This window comes from Eschrichtius robustus, chromosome 6 (genome assembly GCF_028021215.1).
Source record: "Eschrichtius robustus isolate mEscRob2 chromosome 6, mEscRob2.pri, whole genome shotgun sequence".
Taxonomy (NCBI): domain Eukaryota; kingdom Metazoa; phylum Chordata; class Mammalia; order Artiodactyla; family Eschrichtiidae; genus Eschrichtius; species Eschrichtius robustus.
In genome coordinates, this window is record NC_090829.1 from 52,554,076 (window position 1) to 52,576,546 (window position 22,471).

The 22,471-nt window shown below is 38.6% G+C and overlaps 1 protein-coding gene across 7 annotated transcripts in view; it reads left to right on the forward strand.

Annotated features, from left to right (window-relative positions):
* The window catches only part of ECT2 (epithelial cell transforming 2), a 70,782-nt gene that overhangs the window by 42,857 nt on the left and 5,454 nt on the right, over positions 1-22,471 (forward strand). For 6 of the 7 annotated variants that reach the window (XM_068546256.1, XM_068546257.1, XM_068546258.1 and 3 more), the window contains 3 exons: positions 4,775-4,913; positions 6,539-6,693; positions 22,117-22,224. In XM_068546256.1, the coding sequence (XP_068402357.1) occupies positions 4,775-4,913; positions 6,539-6,693; positions 22,117-22,224 (402 nt within the window). Of the gene's footprint in view, positions 1-4,774; positions 4,914-5,768; positions 6,051-6,538; positions 6,694-22,116; positions 22,225-22,471 lie in introns of those variants that run through there. The other variant, XM_068546261.1, reaches the window with a different exon arrangement.

Here is a 22,471-nt window from a genome sequence, read left to right on the forward strand (position 1 = left end):
GGACCCCTATAATTTGAATGTTGGTGTGTTTAATGTTGTCCCAGAGGTCTCTGAGACTGTCCTCAGTTCTTTTCATTCTTTTTTTCTTCTGCTCTGTGGTAGTTATTTCCACTATGTTATCTTCCAGGTCACTTATCCGTTCTTCTTTCTCAGTTACTCTGCTCCTGATTCCTTCTAGAGAGTTTTTAATTTCATTTATTGCGCTGTTCATCATTGTTTGTTTGCTCTTTAGTTCTTCTATTTCCGTGTTAAACACTTCTTGTATTTCCTCCATTCTATTTCCAAGATTTTGGATCATCTTTACTATCATTACTCTGAATTCTTTTTCGGGTACACTGCCTATTTCCTCTTCATTTGTTTGGTCTGGTGGGTTTTTACCTTGCTCCTTCATCTGCTGTGTGTTTCTCTGTCTTCTCATTTTTCTTAACTTACTGTGTTTGGGGTTTCCTTTTCACAGACTGCAGGTTCATAGTTCGCATTGTTTTTGGTGTCTGCCCCCAGTAGCTAAAGTTGGTTCAGTGGGTTTTGTAGGCTTCCTGGTGGAGGGGACTGATGCCTGTATTTTGATGGATGAGGCTGGATCTTGTCTTTCTGGTGGACATGATGACCACATCCGGTGGTGTGTTTTGTGGTGTCTGTGACCTTATGATTTTAGGCAGCCTCTCTGCTCATGGGTAGGGTTGTGTTCCTGTCTTGCTAGTTGTTTGGCATAGGGTGTCCAGCCCTGTAGCTTGCTGGTCGTTGAGTGGAGCTGGGTCTTAGCGTTGAGATGGAGATCTCTGGGAGAGCTTTCACCGTTTGATATCATGTGGAGCCGAGAGGTCTCTGGTAGACCAGTGTCCTGAACTCGGCTCTCCCACGTCAGAGGCACAGGCCTGACACCTGGCTGGAGCACCAAGACCCTGTTAGCCACATGGCTCAGAAGAAAAGGGAGGAAAAAAAGACTTAAAGAAAGAAAGAAAAATAAATAAAATAAAGTTATTAAAATAAAAAATAAAAATGTTATTAAAAATAAAAAAAGGAAGTAATTAAAAAAAAGAAAAGAAAGAAAGAAGAGAGCGACCAAAGCAAAGAACAAATCCACCAATGATAACAAGCATCAAAAACTATACTAAAAAAAAAAAAAAGCAGACAGACAGAGCCTTAGGACAAATGGTAAAAGCAATGCTATACAGACAGAATCACACAAAGAAGCATACACATACACATTCACAAAAAGAGAAAAGGGAAGAAAAATCTATTTTTTAAAAAAGAAAAGAAAAGAAAGAGAGCAACCAAAGCAATAAACAAATCTACCAATGATAATAAACTCTATAAATACTAAACTAAGATAAACATAAGACTAGACACAAATGAGATGCAGAAAGCAAACCCCAAGCCTACAGTTGCTCCCAAAGTCTACCTCCTCAATTTGGGATGATTCGTTGTCTATTCAAGTATTCCACATATGCAGGGTACATCAAGTTGACTGTGGAGATTTAATCCGCTGCTCCTGAAGCTGCTGGGAGAGATTTCCTTTCTCTTCTGTGTTCCCACAGCTCCTGGGGTTCAGCTTTGGATTTGGCCCCGCCTCTGCGTGTAGGTTGCCTGAGCACATCTGTTCCCACCCAGACAGGACGGGGTTAAAGGAGCAGCTGATTCGCGGGCTCTGGCTCACTCAGGCCGGGGAGAGGGAGGGGTACGGATGTGGGGCGAGCCTGCGGCGGCAGAGGCCCACGTGGCGTTGCACCAGCCTGAGGCGCGCAGTGCGTTCTCCTGGGGAAGTTGTCCCTGGATCACGGGACCCTGGCAGTGGCGGGCTGCACAGCCTCCTGGGAGGGGAGGTGTCGATAGTGACCTGTGCTTGCACACAGGCTTCTTGGTGGCTGCAGCAGCAGCCTTAGCGTCTCATGCCCGTCTCTGGGGTCCACGCTGATAGCAGCGGCTTGCGCCTGTCTCTGGAGCTCATTTAGGCGGTGCTCTGAATCCCCTCTCCTCATGCACCCCAAAACAATGATCTCTTGCCTCTTCGGCAGTTCCAGACTTTTTCCCGGACTCCCTCCCGGCTAATTGTGGCGCACTAGCCCCTTTGGGCTGTGTTCACGCAGCCAACCCCAGTCCTCTCCCTGGGATCCGACCTCCGAAGCCCGAGCCTCAGCTCCCAGCCCCCGCCCACCCTGGCGGGTGAGCAGACAAGCCTCTCGGGCTGGTGAGTGCTTGTTGGCACCAATCCTCTATGTGGGAATCTCTCCGCTTTGCCCTCTGCACCCCTGTTGCTGCACTCTCCTCCATGGCGCTGAAGCTTCCCCTCCGCACCCCCCTGTCTCCACCAGTGAACGGGCTTCCTAATGTGTGGAAACTTTTCCTCCTTCACAGCTCCCTCCCACTGGTGCAGGTCCCGTCCCTATTCTTTTGTCTCTGTTTTTTCTTTTTTCTTTTGCCCTACCCAGGTACGTGGGGAGTTTCTTGCCTTTTGGTAAGTCTGAGGTCTTCTGGCAGCATTCAGTAGATGTTCTGTAGGAGTTGTTCCACACGTAGATGTATTTCTGATGTATTTGTGGGGAGGAAGATGATCTCTGGGTCTTACTCCTCCGCCATCTTGAAGGTCTCCTGCACATTAGTTTTTAAAGTATAAATACAAGGGAATCTTAGAGAACAAGCCAAGTACAGTTACAGGTGCAATAAAATCTCACCAAAAATTTACTTGTGTTAAAGAGTTTTGTTGTTGTGAGGTTAGTGAAAAATGGTATTTTCATTTGGTCAGTACTGTCACAAAACACAAAAGTAAAGGCAGTGAAAATACTGTACACAATTGACCTTACCCTGAACTGAGAAAGTTATAAAAAATCATGAGGCAGATAATTCTGAACTACTTGTCTCCCCATAATGAGAGCTTTAGCCTGCTCTGCTTTTGAGAACAGGGGCTAGGTAGAGTCAATTTTTGATCATATTTTATTTGAATCTGCAGTATCATGTTCACTGAGTACCATGTAGCTGCTTAGTAGTTCTGTTTATTTGCTTTCATTTAAGCTTTTGTAAGTTTTTCCTGTTGACTGTTCATAGGTCAGCTGGCTCCATTCATCTAATAGGTGAGGTTATCTGTACTTCCTTTGCTAATCCATTCTGGTCTTTATCCTCTTAATCCTTAGATAGTTGAGGCTTACTTTAAATTTTTTTATTTTACATCCCCTTCAATTTTTGTGAAGTCTTCTACAACTGGCTCATTGACTTACCTTCCATTTTAATTCCTGCCATTGGTCATTCCTTGTAGCCTCCAAGTCTGTTGTCTGATACCCTGGCTTCTCACTTCCTTCATCTTCCTGAATTCAGTGACTTTTTGTTCTACTCTCTCTTAGACTGCATGTCAGAATCACATTAACTGTAACATTTCTATTGCTAACATTAAACTTGGATTCCAGATTTATAATTTGGACTTTTAGATTTATAAACTCTTATTCTTTAGCTTGTTTGTTTAAAAAAAAACAAAACTTTGAGCAAATTTGGAATGAAGAGAATGGTAAAAGTTAGAAGCATTTAAAATAGATAAGATCTAAACTGACTTCACTTAAACATGACAGGTGATGTATCTGTACTTTGAGTTTTTACCTTGATGGACTAGCATTTGTATCATCAATATTAGCACTTGTCATTGTCTTTCCTTTTTAAAAATGAACCTTAAAATTATTTATTTTGCTTAACTAAATTAAAAGTATATTCAAATAGTACAGTGGAAATAATTATTTAAAGAATCTGCTTTTTTCATATATTAATGAAAATGGGCTTTTAATATTTGATATGTATCATAGATCTGTGTCATATTTCTGCATCAATGTGAATATGATACTGACTGCCTTTTGATCTTTTCTCATTAGCCAACACAAGCTATCAACAGTACATTTTTCAGCCTTACTTTGTCATATTCATGATGATGACCAGTCAATCTCAATTCATTAAGTAGCTTAATCTAAATCATTTTGTGTTAATGTCTTTCAGTTGATGATTATAACCCCCAAAGAAATGTTCTTTTAAAAAGGCAAAATAATATACTAGGATTTCATGGAAATGAAAACAATAAATTTAAAGACCTTATAAAATTCACAGAACTCAAATACGTAATGAGTCCCAGGGTCCTTTCTGGTTTTGCTCCTGTCTTCTCCAGCATTACTTTACCTATGTCTTCCTTTGCATGAGTTCCCAGTTTAGGTAAAGTTATATCTTAACATAGCACCTTGACTTTATAATTTGTATCAGTTTTTAATGTATTATTTAGTTACTTTAATTTTCCTATTTTTCAGTAGTATGTAGGTATCATGAGGGCCAGAACCATTTCTGTATTCACTCCTTTATCCTCAGTGCCTTGCACAGCATCTGAGATAATTGTGTATTCTGCTCTTACACTGAAATCAATTATCTTTTGAACCCAAGGCAGCAATCCCAGAGCAATGATTCCCCTTTCCGAATTCAAGGCCTTTTACTGAAGGTTCCTTCATCCTTTGATGCTGTTACTTCTCACCGTGCTTCTAAGTTCTTTCACACCTCTGGGATCTTTTCCATGTATCCTGTTTTCCTGACTTTTGAGCTCTTCTCGTATAAACATGAGCATTTCTGCTACATAGTTACATGTATGAATTTGTCACATAGTAACTATGCTTCTTATCAGATAGTAATTTTGGAATGACTGGTAGTTAAATAAGCTGCATATAGATTTATGTGATTAGTGCCATTTTATTTTTAAGCATTTGGTGTTTGTTTTTATGTTACTGATGGTGACTTTTTTTTTTTTTTCTATAATCAGATAGCAAGAAAACGACACAAGGTTATTGGCACTTTTAGGAGTCCTCATGGCCAGACCCGACCCCCAGCTTCTCTTAAGCATATTCATCTAATGCCTCTTTCTCAGATTAAGAAGGTGCTGGACATACGAGAGACAGAAGGTATGGTCGTTGGATAAACTATTGGCTAGATAAAAATAGTTTATATTCATTGAAAGTTTGATTCCCTTATATATATTTTTTAAACTGGTAAATTATCTTTAAATATTGTTGGTTAGTTCTGGCAAAGTAATTGTTCTTATACTTCAACTACATCTCTAGGAACTGGGAGATTTTTAATTTTTTTCAAATGAAAATACTATCTCAATCTGAAGGATATCTTCATCTCTTAAGGGACAGAGAGCTTTTAAATGGTTACATGTCAAAATAGTGCCCATTCCCACACCAAAACTTATTTTTATTCCTTCAGAATCCAAAGGCAATTGTAGTCTATTACCTGTGCCCCACAGCTTGTAACCTTCCCTGTTGCCAATGGCTGTATTGTTAGGGATACACTTAGGATATGACCAGGAATAGATGTGCATGAGTAAGTACACCCAAAGTAACTATGGTAGACTCAACATGGGCTCAAATGTGTATTAAGGAAAGCTTTTACTCTATACTTTGGGAGTGTTAGAGAGGATTCTTTGAAGGCCTGAAATTGGGAAAAGTTTATACCTACTGACGCAGTATCATTTTTTAAAATAGTACCTAGTGATGTGTGTGCCTGGCAATATTTTGCTTGTTTAGGCATATATTTTTACAGTGTAAACTGGTTCCATTACTGATCCCATCCTCAAATGATGGAAAACTTTTAATTTATGAGAAACAATAAAAAAAAACTTGAATGGCAACTTATATTGCTATCTTTACTCAGTTGTCAAATTCTGGATTTATTAAAGCATTCATAGAGCGTTCACTTAAATGATCTCTATATTTTTGGATTATAATTATGGAAGACTTCATTGTTTAAAATAGGTTCTGTGGGCTTCCCTGGTGGCGCAGTGGTTGAGAATCTGCCTGCCAATGCAGGGGACACGGGTTCGAGCCCTGGTCTGGGAAGATCCCACATGCCGCGGAGCGACTGGGCCCGTGAGCCACAATTACTGAGCCTGCGCGTCTGGAGTCTGTGCTCCGCAACAAGAGAGGCCCGCGCACCGCGATGAAGAGTGGCCCCCGCTCGCTGCAACTAGAGAAAGCCCTCGCACAGAAACGAAGACCCAACACAGCCAAAAATAAATAAACAAATAAATAAAAAATTAAAAACAAACAAACTAAAACTATAAAAAAAAAATAGGTTCTGTTTTAGCATCTTGATCATAAAACATTTTGTAACAATTTTAATATTTGAGTATTTTATTTCTTTGAACTTGATTTAAATAGGTTGAATTATTGAATTATTCTTACAGTGTCACTTTAATTTAAAACTTAAATTCTAGAATTCTAAGAAATGATATAATTTAATTTTTAAAAACTCCATCAAAGAAAATATTAAATGTCATGGAAAATACTGCTTACTTAACAATATCATTGTTTGTTCCTCACATGGTACATACTATTATAATTCTTTCCAGTGTTTCAACTTAGTATGATGCTATTCTTTGTCCAGTTAAAAACAGAGGGGACAGAAAAGGTAGAGAAGAGATAATTTTTTGGAATTTCATTGCTCTGAGGGAACTTAACTTGTGTTAAGTCTGTCATTTTCCAAGGAGTAACATTTAATGTTTGTGATTATTCTGGAACCCTAGATTGCCATAATGCTTTTGCCTTGCTTGTGAGGCCACCTACAGAGCAGGCAAATGTGCTGCTCAGTTTCCAGATGACATCAGAGGAACTTCCAAAAGAAAACTGGCTAAAGATGCTATGTCGACATGTAGCCAACACCATTTGTAAAGCAGATGCTGTAAGTTCTTAAACCACTATTATAATGAAAGTTTAAACTCCATGGTAGTGTACAGATTAAACATGTACGTTTCTAATGACTTGTTAATTATGAATGAAGGAGAGTTTGTGTTGTGTTTATTGAGGAAAACTGATTAAAAGTTGTTTTGGAGGAAATTTTTAAAAATATAGACACATGAAACATTTCTTTGAGTCCCTAGCTTATAGACAGGGCCTCATATATAAGGCCTCATAGCCTTACAGCTCCTGTGGCTCTGCTGTACTGAAGCTTTTGGGACTTATAATGTATTTTCTTTAGAGCTCTTTGACTTGGCTATCTGTGAGAGAGTATTTTGTTCTATTGTTCTTTTATCTTATTGAGAGCAATAGGTGAGTTGTAGCAAGTTGCTTTTCCTGTCAGGCAAGTTGCCAGTGCAGTTTTCTTAGTCCAATCTCTTAAAATCAAATGCCATTATGAATATATAATCATTTTTATCCTATACAGATTAAAGTGAAGATATATGAGAAAATCAAATTATTGAAGTTAAATGACTCACCAGAAATCAGGTAGCTTGTAGTAGATCTTGGATGAAATCTAGGTCCATTAAAAGATAATTTGATTTCTTCATTATATATATGGGAGAGGCATGTGATAGATATAGATCCCTTCATCTTTGCACAAATGGCATAGATGGAGGAGAATGTATAGACAGATAACCTTTTTCAGTATAGTACTTGGACATTTCCTGTGGGAATAAAACATTTAGTTTATTATAGTTAAATCTGATCTTCAAAGACATTGAGGTATAATTATTATTGCTTATAAAGTAAATACTTTATTAAAAGTATTTACCTAACTGTTTAGAAAAATTAACAGACTTCTAAATTTTATGTTTTTTAATTGAAGTATAGTTGATTTACAGTGTTGTGTTAGTTTCTGGTGTACAGCAAAGTGATTCAGTTACACATATATATACACATATTCTTTTTCATTATGGTTTATTATAGGATACTGAATATAGTTTCCTGTGCTATACAGTAGGACCTTGTTGTTTATCCATTTTATATATAGTGGTTTGTATCTGCTAATCCCAAACTCCTAATTTATCCCTCTCCCAACCCCATTCCCCTTTGGTAACCATAAGTTCTTACATTTTCTATGTCTGTGAGTCTGTTTCTTTTTCGTAAATAAGTTCATTTGTGTCATATTTTAGATTCCACATATAAGTGATATCATATGGTATTTGTCTTTCTCTTTGTGATTTACTTCATTTAGTATGATAATCTCTAGGTCCATCCATGTTGCTGCATGGCATACTTTCATTCTTTTTCATGACTGAAGGGTAGTCAGTCCATTTTTTTAAACTTTTCTTTCTTTTTTAAATTAATTATTTATTTTTGGCTGCATTGGGTCTTTGCTGCTGCGCACAGGCTTTTTTGCTAGTTGTGGCGAGTGGGGGCTACTCTTTGTTGCTGTGTGCAGGCTTCTCATTGTGGTGGCTTCTCGTTGCAGAGCACGGGCTCTAGGCGCGTGGGCTTCAGTAGTTGTGGCTCGCCACCAGGGAAGTCCCTATTCCATTTTGTATATATACCACATCTTCTTTATCCATTCATCTGTCAGTGGACGTTTAGGTTGCTTCCATGTCTCAGCAATTGTAAATTGTGCTGCTGTGGACATTGGGGTGCATGTATCTTTTTGAATTATAGTTTTCTCTGGATATATGCCCTGGAGTGGGATTCCTAGGTCATACGACAACTCTATTTTTAGTTTTTTTAAGGAACCTCCATACTGTTTTCATAGTGGCTGCACCAATTTACATTCCAACCAACATTGTAGGAGGGTTCCCTTTTTCTCCACACCCTCTCTGGGATTTTTTATTTGTAGACGTTTTAATGATGGCCATTCTGACTGGTGTGAGGGGTACCTCATTGTAGGTTTGATTTTCATTTCTCTAATAATTAGTGATGTTGAGCATCTTTCCATGTGCCTCTTGGCCATCTGTATGTCTTCTTTGGAGAAATGTTTACTTAGGTCTTCTGCCCAGTTATTGATTGGGTTGTTTTCTTGTTATAGAGTTGTATGAACTATTTGTATATTTTGGAAGTTAATCCCTTGTCGATTGAATCGTTTGCAAATATTTTCTCCCATTCCGTAGGTTGTCTTTTCTTTATATGGTTTCCTTTCCTGTGCAAAAGCTTATGTTTGATTAGGTCCCATTTGTTTATTTTTGCCTTTATTTCTATTGCCTTGCGAGACTGACGTAAGAAAACATTGGTACAATTTATGTCAGAATGTTTTGCCTATGTTCTCTTCTAGGAGTTTTATGCTGTCGCATCTTATATTTAAGTCTTTACCATTTTGAGTTTATTTTTATGTATGGCATGAGGGTGTGTTCTCACTTCATTGATTTACATGCAGCTGTCCAGCTTTCCCAGCACCAGTTGCTGAAGAGAGTGTCTTTTCTCCATTGTATATTCTTGCCTCCTTTGTCAAAGATTGACTGACTGTAGGTATGTTGGTTTATTTCTGGGCTCTCTATTCTGTTCCATTGATCCATATGTCTGTTTGGGGGCCAGTACAACACTGTTTTGATTACTGTAGCTTTGTAGTATTCTCTGAAGTCTGAGAGGTTTATGCCTCCAGCCTTGTTATTTTTCCTCAAGATTGCTTCGGTAATTCTGGTCTTTTTAAGGTTCCATATAAATATTAGGACTATTTGTTTTAGTTCTGTAAAAAATGTCATGAGTAACTTGATAGGGATTGCACTAAATCTGTAGATTGCTTTGGGTAGTATGGCCGTTTTAACAATATTAATTCTTCCAATCAAGAGCATGATTTCATTTCTTTGAATCATTCTTCAGTTTCCTTTAACAATTTTCTAGCATTCTCAGCATATAAATCTTTCACCTCCTTGGTCAAGTTTATTCCTAAATATTTTGTGTGTGTGTGATATGGTTTTAAAAGGGATTTTTTCTTTTTTTAACTTTCTGATATTTCATTGTTAGTGTAAAGAAATACAACAGATTTCTGTATGTTAATCTTGTATCATTACCTTGCTGAATTTATCAGTTCTAATAATTTTTGTGGAGTCTATAGGATTTTCTATATTTAGTGTCATGTCATCTGCATGTAATGACAATTTTACCTCTTTTCCAATTTTGATACCTTTTATTCCTTTTTCTTGTCCATTGCTGTGGCTCGGACTTCCAATCCTATGTTGAATAGAAGTGGTGAGAGTGGGCACCCTTGTCTTGTTCCAGATTTTAGCAGGAAGGCTTTCAGCTTTTCACCATTGAGTATTATTTTGGCTGGGGGTTTGTCAAAACAGCTTTTATTATGTTGTGATATGTTCCCTCTTTACCCGCTTTGGTAAGAGTTTTTATCATGAATGGACATTGAATTTTATCAGATGCTTTTCCTGCATCTATTGAGATGATCATGTGTTTTTTGTCTTTTCTTTTGTGGACGTGGTGTATCACACTGATTGATATTTGTATGTTGAACCATCTTTGTGACCCTGGGATGAATCCAACTTGATTGTGGTGTATGATCTTGTTTTTGTGTGTTGTTGGATTTGGTTTGCTAATACTTTGTTGAGAATTTTTGCATTTATATTCATCAAAGATATTGGCCTTTAATTTTCTTTTTTGGTATTGTTTTTGGTTTTGGTATCAGGGTGATGGTGGCTTTCTAGAATGCCTTTGGGAGTGTTCCCTTTTCAATCTTTTGGTGGAAGAGTTTGGGGAGGGTTTTTATAAGTTCTTCTTTGTATGTTTGGTAGAATTCCCCAGTGAAGCCATCTGGTCCTGACTTCGGTTTGCAGGGAGTTTTTTCATTACATATTGTATTTCACTTCTAGTGAATGGTCTGTTCAAATTTTCTTTCTTCTTCATTCAGTTTTGGTGGGTTGTATGTTTCTAGAAAATTGTACATTTTTTCCAGGTTGTTGAATTTGTTGGCATATAGTTGTTCATAGTATTGTCTTATGTTTTTTTAAATTTCTGTGGTACTGGTTGTTATTTCTCCTCTTTCATTTCTTATTTTGTTATTTGGGTCCTCTGTTCTTGATGAGCCTGAAGAGAGGTTTGTTTATTTTGTTTACCATTTCAAAGAACCAGCTCTTTTCTATTTTTTTTTTAATCTATATTTTATTTATTTTCTCTCTGATCTTTATTATTCCTTCCTTATAAGAACTTCTTTTGCTGCATGCCATAGATTTTGTATGGTTGTGTTTTTATGTCATATGTTTCAAGGTATCTTCTGATTTCCTCTTTGATTGCATCATTGACCCATTGGTTTTTGTAGCATGTTTTTTAGTCTCCATGTAATCATTTTTTTCTCATTTCTCTTTTTGTGGTTGATTTCTAGTTTCACGCCTTTGTGGTCAGAAAAGATGCTTGAAATAATTTCTATCCTCTTAAATTTGTTCAGGCTTGTTTTTTGTCCTAGTATGTGGTTTGTCCTAGAGATTATTCCATGTGCACTTAAAAATAATGTGTATTCTGGTATTTTTGGATGTAATGTCCTGAAAATATCAATTAAGTCTAACTATTCTATTGTATCATTTAGGATCTCTGTTGCCTTACTGATTTTTATATCTGGAAGATCTGTCCATTGGTGTGAGTGAGGTGTTAAAGTCTCTTACTATTGTATTCCTGTCAATTTCTCCCTTTATGTCTGTTACCATTTGCCTTTTGTATTTAGGTGCTCCTATATTGCATATGTTAACAAGTGTTATGTTAACGAGTGTAATAGCCTCTTTTTGTATTGACCCTTTTATCATTATAGAGTGTCCTTTTTTATCTTTATTACATGAGTTTTAGAGTCTGTTTTGTCTGATAGGAGTATTGCTAGACCCACTTTCTTGTCATTTCTGTTTGCATGAAGTATCTTTTTCCATCTCATCACTTTCAATCTATGTGTGTCCTTCACCCTAAAGTGGGTTCCTTGTAGGCAGCATATTGTAAGCTCCTGTTTTTTTATTCAATCTTCCACTCTGTGTCTTTTTTTTTTTTTTGAAATTTCATGTAATGTCTGAAACATTTATATTAACATATTTCCATACAAATAACCCAATGAAAGTTTAGTATTAGTTGTTTTGTTTGTTTTTTTATACTGCAGGTTCTTATTAGGCATCAATTTTATACACATCAGTGTATACATGTCAATCCCAATCGCCCAATTCAGCACACCACCATCCCCACCCTACCGCAGTTTTCCCCCCTTGGTGTCCATATGTCCATTCTCTACATCTGTGTCTCAACTTCTGCCCTGCAAACCGGCTCATCTGTACCATTTTTCTAGGTTCCACATACATGCATTAATATACGATATTTGTTTTTCTCTTTCTGACTTACTTCACTCTGTATGACAGTCTCTAGATCCATCCACGTCTCAACAAATGACTCAATTTCGTTCCTTTTTATGGCTGAGTAATATTCCATTGTATATATGTACCACATCTTCTTTATCCATTCGTCTGTTGATGGGCATTTAGGTTGCTTCCATGACCTGGCTATTGTAAATAGTGCTGCAATGAACATTGGGGTGCATGTGTCTTTTTGAATTACGGTTTTCTCTGGGTATATGCCCAGTAGTGGGATTGCTGGGTCATATGGTAATTCTATTTTTAGTTTTTTAAGGAACCTCCATATTGTTCTCCATAGTGGCTGTATCAATTTACATTCCCACCAACAGTGCAAGAGGGTTCCCTTTTCTCCACACCCTCTCCAGCATTTGTTGTTTGTAGATTTTCTGATGATGCCCATTCTAACAGGAGTGAGGTGATACCTCATTGTAGTTTTGATCTGCATTTCTCTAATAAGTAGTGATGTTGAGCATCTTTTCATGTGCTTCGTGGCCGTCTGTATGTCTTCTTTGGAGAAATGTCTATTTAGGTCTTCTGCCCATTTTTGGATTGGGGTGTTTGTTTCTTTAATATTGAGCTGAATGAGCTGTTTATATATTTTGGAGATTAATCCTTTGTCCATTGATTCGTTTGCAAATATTTTCTCCCATTCTGAGGGTTGTCTTTTCGTCTTGTTTATGGTTTCCTTTGCTGTGGAAAAGCTTTGAAGTTTCATTAGGTCCCACTTGTTTATTTTTGTTTTTACTTCCATTACTCTAGGAGGTGGATCAAAAAAGATCTTTCTGTGATTTATGTCAAAGAGTGTTCTTCCTATGTTTTCCTCTAAGAGTTTTATAGTGTCCAGTCTTATATTTAGGTCTCTAATCCATTTTGAGTTTATTTTTGTGTATGGTGTTAGGGAGTATTCTAATTTCATTCTTTTACATGTAGCTGTCCAGTTTTCCCAGCACCACTTATTGAAGAGACTGTCTTTTCTCCATTGTATATCTTTGCCTCCTTTGTCATAGATTAGTTGACCATAGGTGCGTGGGTTAATCTCTGGGCTTTCTATCTTGTTCCATTGATCTATGTTTCTGTTTTTGTGCCAGTACCATATTGTCTTGATTACTGTAGCTTTGTAGTATAGTCTGAAGTCAGGGAGTCTGATTCCTCCAGCTCCATTTTTTTGCCTCAAGACTGCTTTGGCTATTCGGGGTCTTTTGTGTCTCCATACAAATTTTAAGATGATTTGTTCTAGCTCCGTAAAAAATGCCATTGGTAATTTGATAGGGATTGCATTGAATCTGTAGATTGCTTTGGGTAGTATAGTCATTTTCACGATGTTGATTCTTCCAGTCCAAGAACATGGTATATCTCTCCATCTGTTGGTATCATCTTTAATTTCTTTCATCAGTGTCTTATAGTTTTCTGCATACAGGTCTTTTGTCTCCCTAGGTAGGTTTATTCCTAGGTATTTTATTCTTTTTGTTGCAATGGTAAATGGGAGTGTTTCCTTAATTTCTCTTTCAGATTTTTCATCATTAGTGTATAGGAATGCAAGAGATTTCTGTGCATTAATTTTGTATCCTGCAACTTTACCATATTCATTAATTAGCTCTAGCAGTTTTCTGGTGGCAGTTTTAGGATTCTCTGTGTATAGTATCATGTCATCCGCAAACAGTGACAGTTTTACTTCTTCTTTTCCAATTTGTATTCCTTTTATTTCTTTTTCTTCTCTGATTGCTGTGGCTAGGACTTCCAGAACTATGTTGAATAATAGTGGTGAGAGTGGACATCCTTGTCTCGTTCCTGATCTTAGAGGAAATGCTTTCAGTTTTTCACCATTAAGAATGATGTTTGCTGTGGGTTTGTCATATATGGTCTTTATTATGTTGAGGTAGGTTCCCTCTATGCCCACTTTCTGGAGAGTTTTTATCATAAATGGGTGTTGAATTTTGTCAAAAGCTTTTTCTGCATCTATTGAGATGATCATATGGTTTTTATTCTTCAATTTGTTAATATGGTGTATCACATTGATTGATTTGCGTATATTGAAGAATCCTTGCATCCCTGGGATAAATCCCACTTGATCGTGGTGTATGATCCTTTTAATGTGTTGTTGGATTCTGTTTGCTAGTATTTTGTTGAGGATTTTTGCATCTATATTCATCAGTGATATTGGTCTGTAATTTCCTTTTTTTGTAGTGTCTCTGTCTGGTTTTGGTATCAGGGTGATGGTGGCCTCATAGAATGAGTTTGGGAGTGTTCCTTCCTCTGCAATATTTTGGAAGAGTTTGAGAAGGATAGGTGTTAGCTCTTCTCTAAATGTTTGATAGAATTCACCTGTGAAGCCATCTGGTCCTGGACTTTTGTTTGTTGGAAGATTTTTAATCACAGTTTCAATTTCATTACTTGTGATTGGTCTGTTCATATTTTCTGTTTCTTCCTGATTCAGTCTTGGAAGGTTATACCTTTCTAAAAATTTGTCCATTTCTTCCAGGTTGTCCATTTTATTGGCATAAAGTTGCTTGTAGTAGTCTCTTAGGATGCTTTGTATTTCTGCGGTGTCTGTTGTAACTTCTTTTTCATTTCTAATTTTATTGATTTGACTCCTCTCCCTCTTTTTCTTGATGAGTCTGGCTAATGGCTTATCAATTTTGTTTATCTTCTCAAAGAACCAACTTTTAGTTTTATTGATCTTTGCTATTGTTTTCTTTGTTTCTATTTCATTTATTTATCCTCTGATCTTTATGGTTTCTTTCCTTCTGCTAACTTTGGGTTTTGTTTGTTCTTCTTTCTCTAGTTTCTTTAGGTGTAAGTTTAGATTGTTTACTTGAGATTTTTCTTGTTTCTTTAGGTAGGCTTGTATAGCTATAAACTTCCCTCTTAGAACTGCTTTTGCTGCATCCCATAGGTTTTGGGTCGTCGTGTTTTCATTGTCATTTGTCTCTAGGTATTTTTTGATTTCCTCTTTGATTTCTTCAGTGATCTCTTGGTTATTTAGTAACGTATTGTTTAGCCTCCATGTGTTTGTCTTTTTTACATTTTTTTCCCTGTAATTCATTTCTAATCTCATAGCGTTGTGGGCAGAAAAGATGCTTAATATGATTTCAGTTTTCTAAAATTTACTGAGGCTTGATTTGTGACCCAAGATGTGATCTATCCTGGAGAATGTTCCGTGCGCACTTGAGAAGAACGTGTAATCTGCTGTTTTTGGATGGAATGTCCTATATATATCAATTAAATCTATCTGGTCTATTGTGTCATTTAAAGCTTCTTTTCCCTTATTTATTTTCATTTTGGATGATCTGTCCATTGGTGTAAGTGAGGTGTTAAAGTCCCCCACTATTATTGTGTTACTGTCGATTTCCTCTTTTATAGCTGTTAGCAGTTGCCTTATGTATTGAGGTGCTCCTATGTTGGGTGCATATATATTTATAATTGTTATATCTTCTTCTTGGATTGATCCCTTGATCATTATGTAGTGTCCTTCCTTGTCTCGTGTAACATTCTTTATTTTAAAGTCTATTTTATCTGATATGAATATAGCTACTCCAGCTTTCTTTTGATTTCCATTTGCATGGAATATCTTTTTCCATCCCCTCACTTTCAGTCTGTATGTGTCCCTAGGTCTAAAGTGGGTCTCTTGTAGACAGCATATATATGGGTCTTGTTTTTGTATCCATTCAGCCAGTCTATGTCTTTTGGTTGGGGCATCTAATCCATTCACGTTTAAGGTAATTATCGATATGTATGTTCCTATGACCATTTTCTTAATTGTTTTGGGTTTGTTTTTGTAGGTCCTTTTCTTCTCTTGTGTTTCCCACTTAGAGAAGTTCCTTTAGCATTTGTTGTAGAGCTGGTTTGGTGGTGCTGAATTCTCTTAGCTTTTGCTTGTCTGTAAAGCTTTTGATTTCTCCATCAAATCTAAATGAGATCCTTGCTGGGTAGAGTAATCTTGGTTGTAGGTTCTTCCCTTTCATCACTTTAAGTATATCATGCCACTCCCTTCTGGCTTGTAGAGTCTCTGCTGAGAAATCAGCTGTTAACCTTATGGGAGTTCCCTTGTATGTTATTTGTCGTTTTTCCCTTGCTGCTTTCAATAATTTTTCTTTGTCTTTAATTTTTGCCACTTTGATTACTATGTGTCTCGGCGTGTTTCTCCTTGGGTTTATCCTGTATGGGACTCTCTGCGCTTCCTGGACTTGGGTGGCTATTCCCTTTCCCATGTTAGGGAAGTTTTCGACTATAATTTCTTCAAATATTTTCTCTGGTCCTTTCTCTCTCTCTTCTCCTTCTGGGACCCCTATAATGCGAATGTTGTTGCGTTTAATGTTGTCCCAGAGGTCTCTTAGGCTGTCTTCGTTTCTTTTCATTCTTTTTTCTTTAGTCTGTTCCTCAGCAGTGAATTCCACCATTCTGTCTTCCAGGTCACTTATCCGTTCTTCTGCCTCAGTTATTCTGCTATTGATTCCTTCTAGTGTAGTTTTCATTTCAGTTATTGTATTGGTCATCTGTTTGTTTGTTCTTTAATTCTTCTAGGTCTTTGTTAATCATTTCTTGCATCTTCTCAATCTTTGCCTCCATTCTTATTCCGAGGTCCTGGATCATCTTCACTATCATTATTCTGAATTCTTTTTCTGGAAGGTTGCCTATCTCCACTTCATTTAGTTGTTTTTCTGGGTTTTCTTCTTGTTCCTTCATCTGGTACATAGCCCTCTGCCTTTTCATCTTGTCTGTCTTTCTGTAACTGTGGTTTTTGGTCCACAGGCTGCAGGATTGTAGTTTTTCTTGCTTCTGCTGTCTGCCCTCTGGTGGTTGAGGCTATCTAAGAGGCTTGATGGGAGGCTCTGGTGGTGGGTAGAGCTGACTGTTGCTGTGGCGGTCAGAGCTCAGTAAAACTTTAATCCACTTGACTGTTGATGGGTGGGGCTGGGTTCCCTCCCTGTTGGTTGTTTTGCCTGAGGCAACCCAACACTGGAGCCTACCTGGCCTCTTTGGTGGGGTTAATGGCAGACTATGGGAGGGCTCACGCCAAGGAATACTTCCCAGAACCTCCGCTGCCAGTGTCCTTGTCCCCACGGTGAAACAGAGCCACCACCTGCCTCTGCAGGAGACCCCCCAACACCAGCAGGTAGGTCTGGTTCAGTCTCCCCCAGGGTCACTGCTCCTTCCCCTGGGTCCCGATGCACACATTACTTTGTGTGTGCCCTCCAAGAGTGGGGTCTCTGTTTCCCCCAGTCCTGTCGAAGTCCTGCAATCAATTCCCACTAGGCTTCAAAGTCTGATTCTCTAGGAATTCCTCCTCCCGTTGCTGGACCCCCAGGTTGGGAAGCCTGACGTGGGGCTCAGAAGCTTCACTCCAGTGGGTGGACTTCTGTGGTATAAGTGTTTGCCAGTCTGTGAGTCACCCACCCAGCAGTTATGGGATTTGATTTTACTCTGATTGCGCCCCTCCTACCGTCTCACTGTGGCTTCTCCTCTGTCCTTGGACGTGGGGTATCCTCCTTGGTGAAGTCCAGGGTCTTCCTGTCAATGATTGTCCAGCAGCCAGTTGTGATTCTGGTGCTCTTGCAAGAGGGAGTGAGAGCACGTCCTTCTACTCCGCCATCTCGGTTAATCCTCTCCCATCCATCTTAAGAATGAGATGGCCAATAGGTCCTTGGATTTTCAATTCTATTATCCACCTTCCTTACAGTTATGTAGGTTAGAAGTCCCACACAGGTCTCACCAGGATAAAATCTAAGTATGGTCAGAGCTGCATTTCTCTTTGGAGGCTCAGTGGAGAATCCATTTCTTTGCCTCTTTCAGCTCATAGAAGTCATCCACATTCCTTGGTTTGTGGTCCCCTGCCTCTATCTTCAAAGCTAGCAATATTCCATCTCTCTGACCACTCTCTTGCAACCACATTTCCCTCTGAACCTCCTCTATGTCTTTTTATTAGAGAATTTAGTCCATTGACATTTTACGTAATTACTGATAGATATGTATTTATTGCCATTTTAAATCTTGTTTTCCAGTTGATTTTGTATTTCTTCTTTGTTCCTTTTTGTTTTTCATTTTGTAGTTTGATGGTTTTCTTTTTTTTTTTAATTTATTAATTTATTTATTTATTTATTTTTGGCTGTGTTGGTTCTTCGTTTCTGTGCGAGGGCTTTCTCTAGTTGAAGCAAGCGGGGCCCACTCTTCATCGCGGTGCGCGGGCCTCTGACTATCGCGGCCTCTCTTGTTGCGGAGCACAGGCTCCAGACGCGCAGGCTCCGTAATTGTGGCTCACGGGCCCAGTTGCTCCGTGGCATGTGGGATCCTCCCAGACCAGGGCTCGAACCCGTGTCCCCTGCATTGGCAGGCAGATTCTCAACCACTGCACCACCAGGGAAGCCCCGATGGTTTTCTTTTGTTTTATGCTTTTGTTCTGTTCTTTTTGGTTTTTGTGAATCTATTGTATATTTTTCATACTCTCCTCCCCCACATTTTATGATTTTGATGTCCTCTTTTACATCTTCATGTTTATTGTTTTGATGTTCATTGTAGTTATCATCGCTTTCACAAAACTTTATTTTTTTAATCTGTATACTGGCTTAAGTGATTTACTTTCCAATTGAGATACTTCTCTTTCCTCTAGATTCTTGCTTCTTTTCTATTTAGAGAAGACCTTTCAATACTCCTATTAGGATAGGTTTAATATTGCTGTATTCTTTTAGTTTTTGCTTGTCTGAGAAATTCTTTATCTCTCCTTCTATTCTAAGTGATAATCTTGCTGGGTAGAGTATCCTGGGTTGCAGCTTCTTCCCTTTCAAGACTTTGAATATATCTTGCCACTCCCTTCTGGTCTTCATTGTTTCTGTAGAGAAATCAGCTGATAGCCTTATGGGGTTTCCCGTGTAATTAACGCTTTGTTTTTTCTCTTGCTGCCTTTAGAATCCTCTTTATATCTTTTAACTTTTGCCATTTTAATTATAATATGTCTTGGTGTAGTTCTGTTTGGGTTCATCTTGTTTGGGACCATCTGTGCTTCCTGTACCTGGGTATCTGTTTCCTTCTTTATATTTGGGAAGTTATCAGCCATAATTTCTTCAAATACATTTTTGATCCCCTTTTCTCTTTGTTTTCCTTCTGGGATCCCTATTATGCATAGATCTGGATACTTTATATTATCCCATAGGTCTCGTTTATTGCTTTCCTTTTTTTTTTTTTTCATTTGTGTTTCTGTTTGCTGTTCTGATTGGGTGATTCCATTATTCTATCTTCCAGATCACTTATTAGTTCTTTTGCATTATCCAGTTTGCTAATTGATTGCCTGGAGCTCAGCTTTTGTTTTGGCAAATGAGTTTTCTAATTTAATTGCCTCCTTTTTATAGTTTTTAGTTCCTTTTTACAGTAATCTGCATTTCTATTGGTAGACTTGCTTAATTACTTCAGTATTTTCATTACCTCCTTTTTGGACTCGGGATCTGCTAGACTGCAGATGTCTGTTTCATTGTTCTTTCAGGGGAATTCTCTTGGTCTTTTAATTGGGAGTGTTTCCTCTGCTTCATTTTACTTCTATTTCTCTGACTCTGAATTAAGGAGAAATAGTTATCTGCTGTGGTCTTGAAGGGCTGTTTTTTGTGTTTCCCTGTGTAGCCTTCGTGAGTGTAATATTTTTGTGCAAGGGCTGTTTTTATTATGGATGTCTGCCACATTTTTCTTTAGTGTGTGTTAGCCGTTATCCCCTTAATAGGGGGTATGATTGTTACCGTGATGACCAGAGCCTGCACTGGATGTTGAGCGTGGCCTCCTCTTTGCTCTTTGGTTGTCACAGCTCTGTCACGGGCAGGGTCTGCTCCCCAGTTGTTGGAGTAGATGCCACCAGCTCTGTTTCTGGACTGGTGTGAGGTAGGTGGGGCTTGAATGCCCCTGCTGGGAGAGGAGGCCCTGATTATTCCTCTGGAGAAGCTGTCTACTGGAAAGTCGCTCTCTGGTTTTGCCTGTTACCTGTCGTGTTGGCTTACCAAAGTATACTGTCTTTGGCACTCCCCTCAGTCCCACCTCAACCATGGGAATTCAGGCAGTAAGCTTGGGTATCCCTCAGTTGCTGTGCTCACAAAGCCACTAGCGTAGATCTTTTGACATGGAACCACTGAGGTCAAGCACTGGTACGCCTTGGTCGCGCACCTGGACTGGGTCGAGCACCTGGACCCACCGTAGGAGCTACTGAGTCAGCCCAGACCCCGGCCCCACCTCTGTGTGTGAGCGCCAGCAGAACCTGCTATCGCCAGACCTGCCCCAGCCACAGGAGCGCCAATAATCTACTCCGATGTCCTGCAGGCACTGGGTTTATAAAGCTGTCTCAGGTGCACAAATCCGCAGATATCACAGCTGCTGGAACACTCAGATTTCAACCCTGCTTCTGAAGCTGTGTGGCTGCTGGCCATAGGCTGGGGTTTCAGCCCTGCCTCCATGTGTGGGCGGCTCACCCAAGCTTGCTTGCTCCCAAAACATAGAAGCAGAGCCTCACCCTCTGTGAGCACACTGAGAATGAGGCTGCTGTTCCAGGCCCCGCCCCTCTCTTTGAGCTTGCAGATTAACAGTGGGGCGTCAATGACAGATCTGGGTTCCTTCTTGCGCATGCCCCCCGTTTGCAGCTGTGGACCACACTCCAGCCCCTTCAGACTGTCTCCATGCAGCCAATCCCAGTCTTCTCCTCAGGTCTGTCCTCTGAAGCCCAAGTTTTGGCACTCAGCCCCTGTGTGTACCAGCAGATGTGGGTCCTAGGCTGGGGATTGCAGTGAGATGAACAGGGCCTTCTGTGCAGGTCTCTCTATGTTCTTCTTGTTGCACACAGGCTGCAGCACTCTCCTCCAAACTTCTGAAGCTCCCTTTCTCTCCCCGCTGATCTTCCCTGCTGGTAAAGCGGTTTCCCAGGGTGAGGGAACCTTTCCTCTTTCACAGCACCCTCCCAGGGGCACAGATCCCGTCCCGATTCCTGTTTTCTTTCTTACGCCCTACCCTGTTAGGTGGTGATCTTTCTTGCATTTTGGTTTTATGAGATCTTCTGCTGGCATTCAGCAGGTTTACTGTGAGAATTATTCCACATGTAGATGTATTTGTGGTATATTTGTGGGAGGAGGTGAGCTCCACGTCCTTCTATTCCACCACCTCCTGTGGTCCTTGATTTGTTTGTTTTTTCTGTGGGCCAAGAATATGTTGTAAATAAAGGATTGTTCCACAAAAAGGTTCATAGAAGGAAATACAGAGCTAGTGCGTACAACAGAGTGCTGACGAGGAAAGAGATGCAGACAGCTTTTTGTAAAGCCAAAAAACTGCTCATTATAAGGAAGAATTTTTTCTCATAGTTCTAGATATCCATATATAAAATGGATTTCTGCAGTATAGTGATTGCCTATTATAGAGATTACTCCTGCATTTATCACAATGTCCGACTACATGGTTTATGTAGTCCTTTCTAAATTTATAACCATGATTCTGAAATGTAAACGGTTAATGGAAAAATTTCCTTAAAATAAAATCTATTGAATTACTAGCCACAGGATGGCTAATAATTCTAGAACTGAAATATAAACAGTTAATGAAGATATTTCATAAAGTAAAATTAACCACAAGATGGCAGCAAACATTTAACTATATCCTGATTTATACTGTGTTAAACCACAAAATTCTTCCCAGTTGTGAAAGTTTGTTACTAAGAAATGTTTGTAAATTCAGATATTAGGCAACTTCAGTTGAGCTCTTTCCTACATTTCAAATATTATGTATAGTATATTTTTTAAAAGCCCTGAGTCAGTGTCTTATCATTTGAGAACTTTTGCCATGTTGAAGAGAAAATATTTCTATACTCACACACACACACACTGTAAAAAATGTAAAAATCTGATTCTTTGAATCAGTTTTTGTCCTTCTGTTATATACTTTTTGAGGCCTTAAATAAATTTCAGAGTAGAAACGATGTCAAACACATCAGAAATCTTGAGTAGCTTCATTTATATATGCTCCCTATGTGTGCATATAAGTTCTTAAAGGTTTGATTTTAGGAACAGTTGTGTATTTTTATTTTTATTTGTTTATTTTAAAATAAAAATATTAATTTTCAACAGGAGAATCTTATTTACACTGCTGATCCAGAATCCTTTGAAGTAAATACGAAAGATATGGACAGTACATTGAGTAGAGCATCGAGAGCAATAAAAAAGACTTCAAAAAAGGTGAGTCTTAGTGAAATTATTATTCAGCATATCTCCAAAATGTATTTTTCAGAGTATATTAAAATAGTATCGCCATAGACATCAGGTAGTGTATAAAACAAAGCAGTTTTTGGTTCTAAGAAATGGCCTACAGAGATAATAGTTTAGCTCAGTGAATTCTTTGGCACAGTAATTGTAACAACTTGTTATCCTTCCCATTCTAGTTACTATGATACTTCTGATGGTGTTTTAGGTATAGATATGTGCA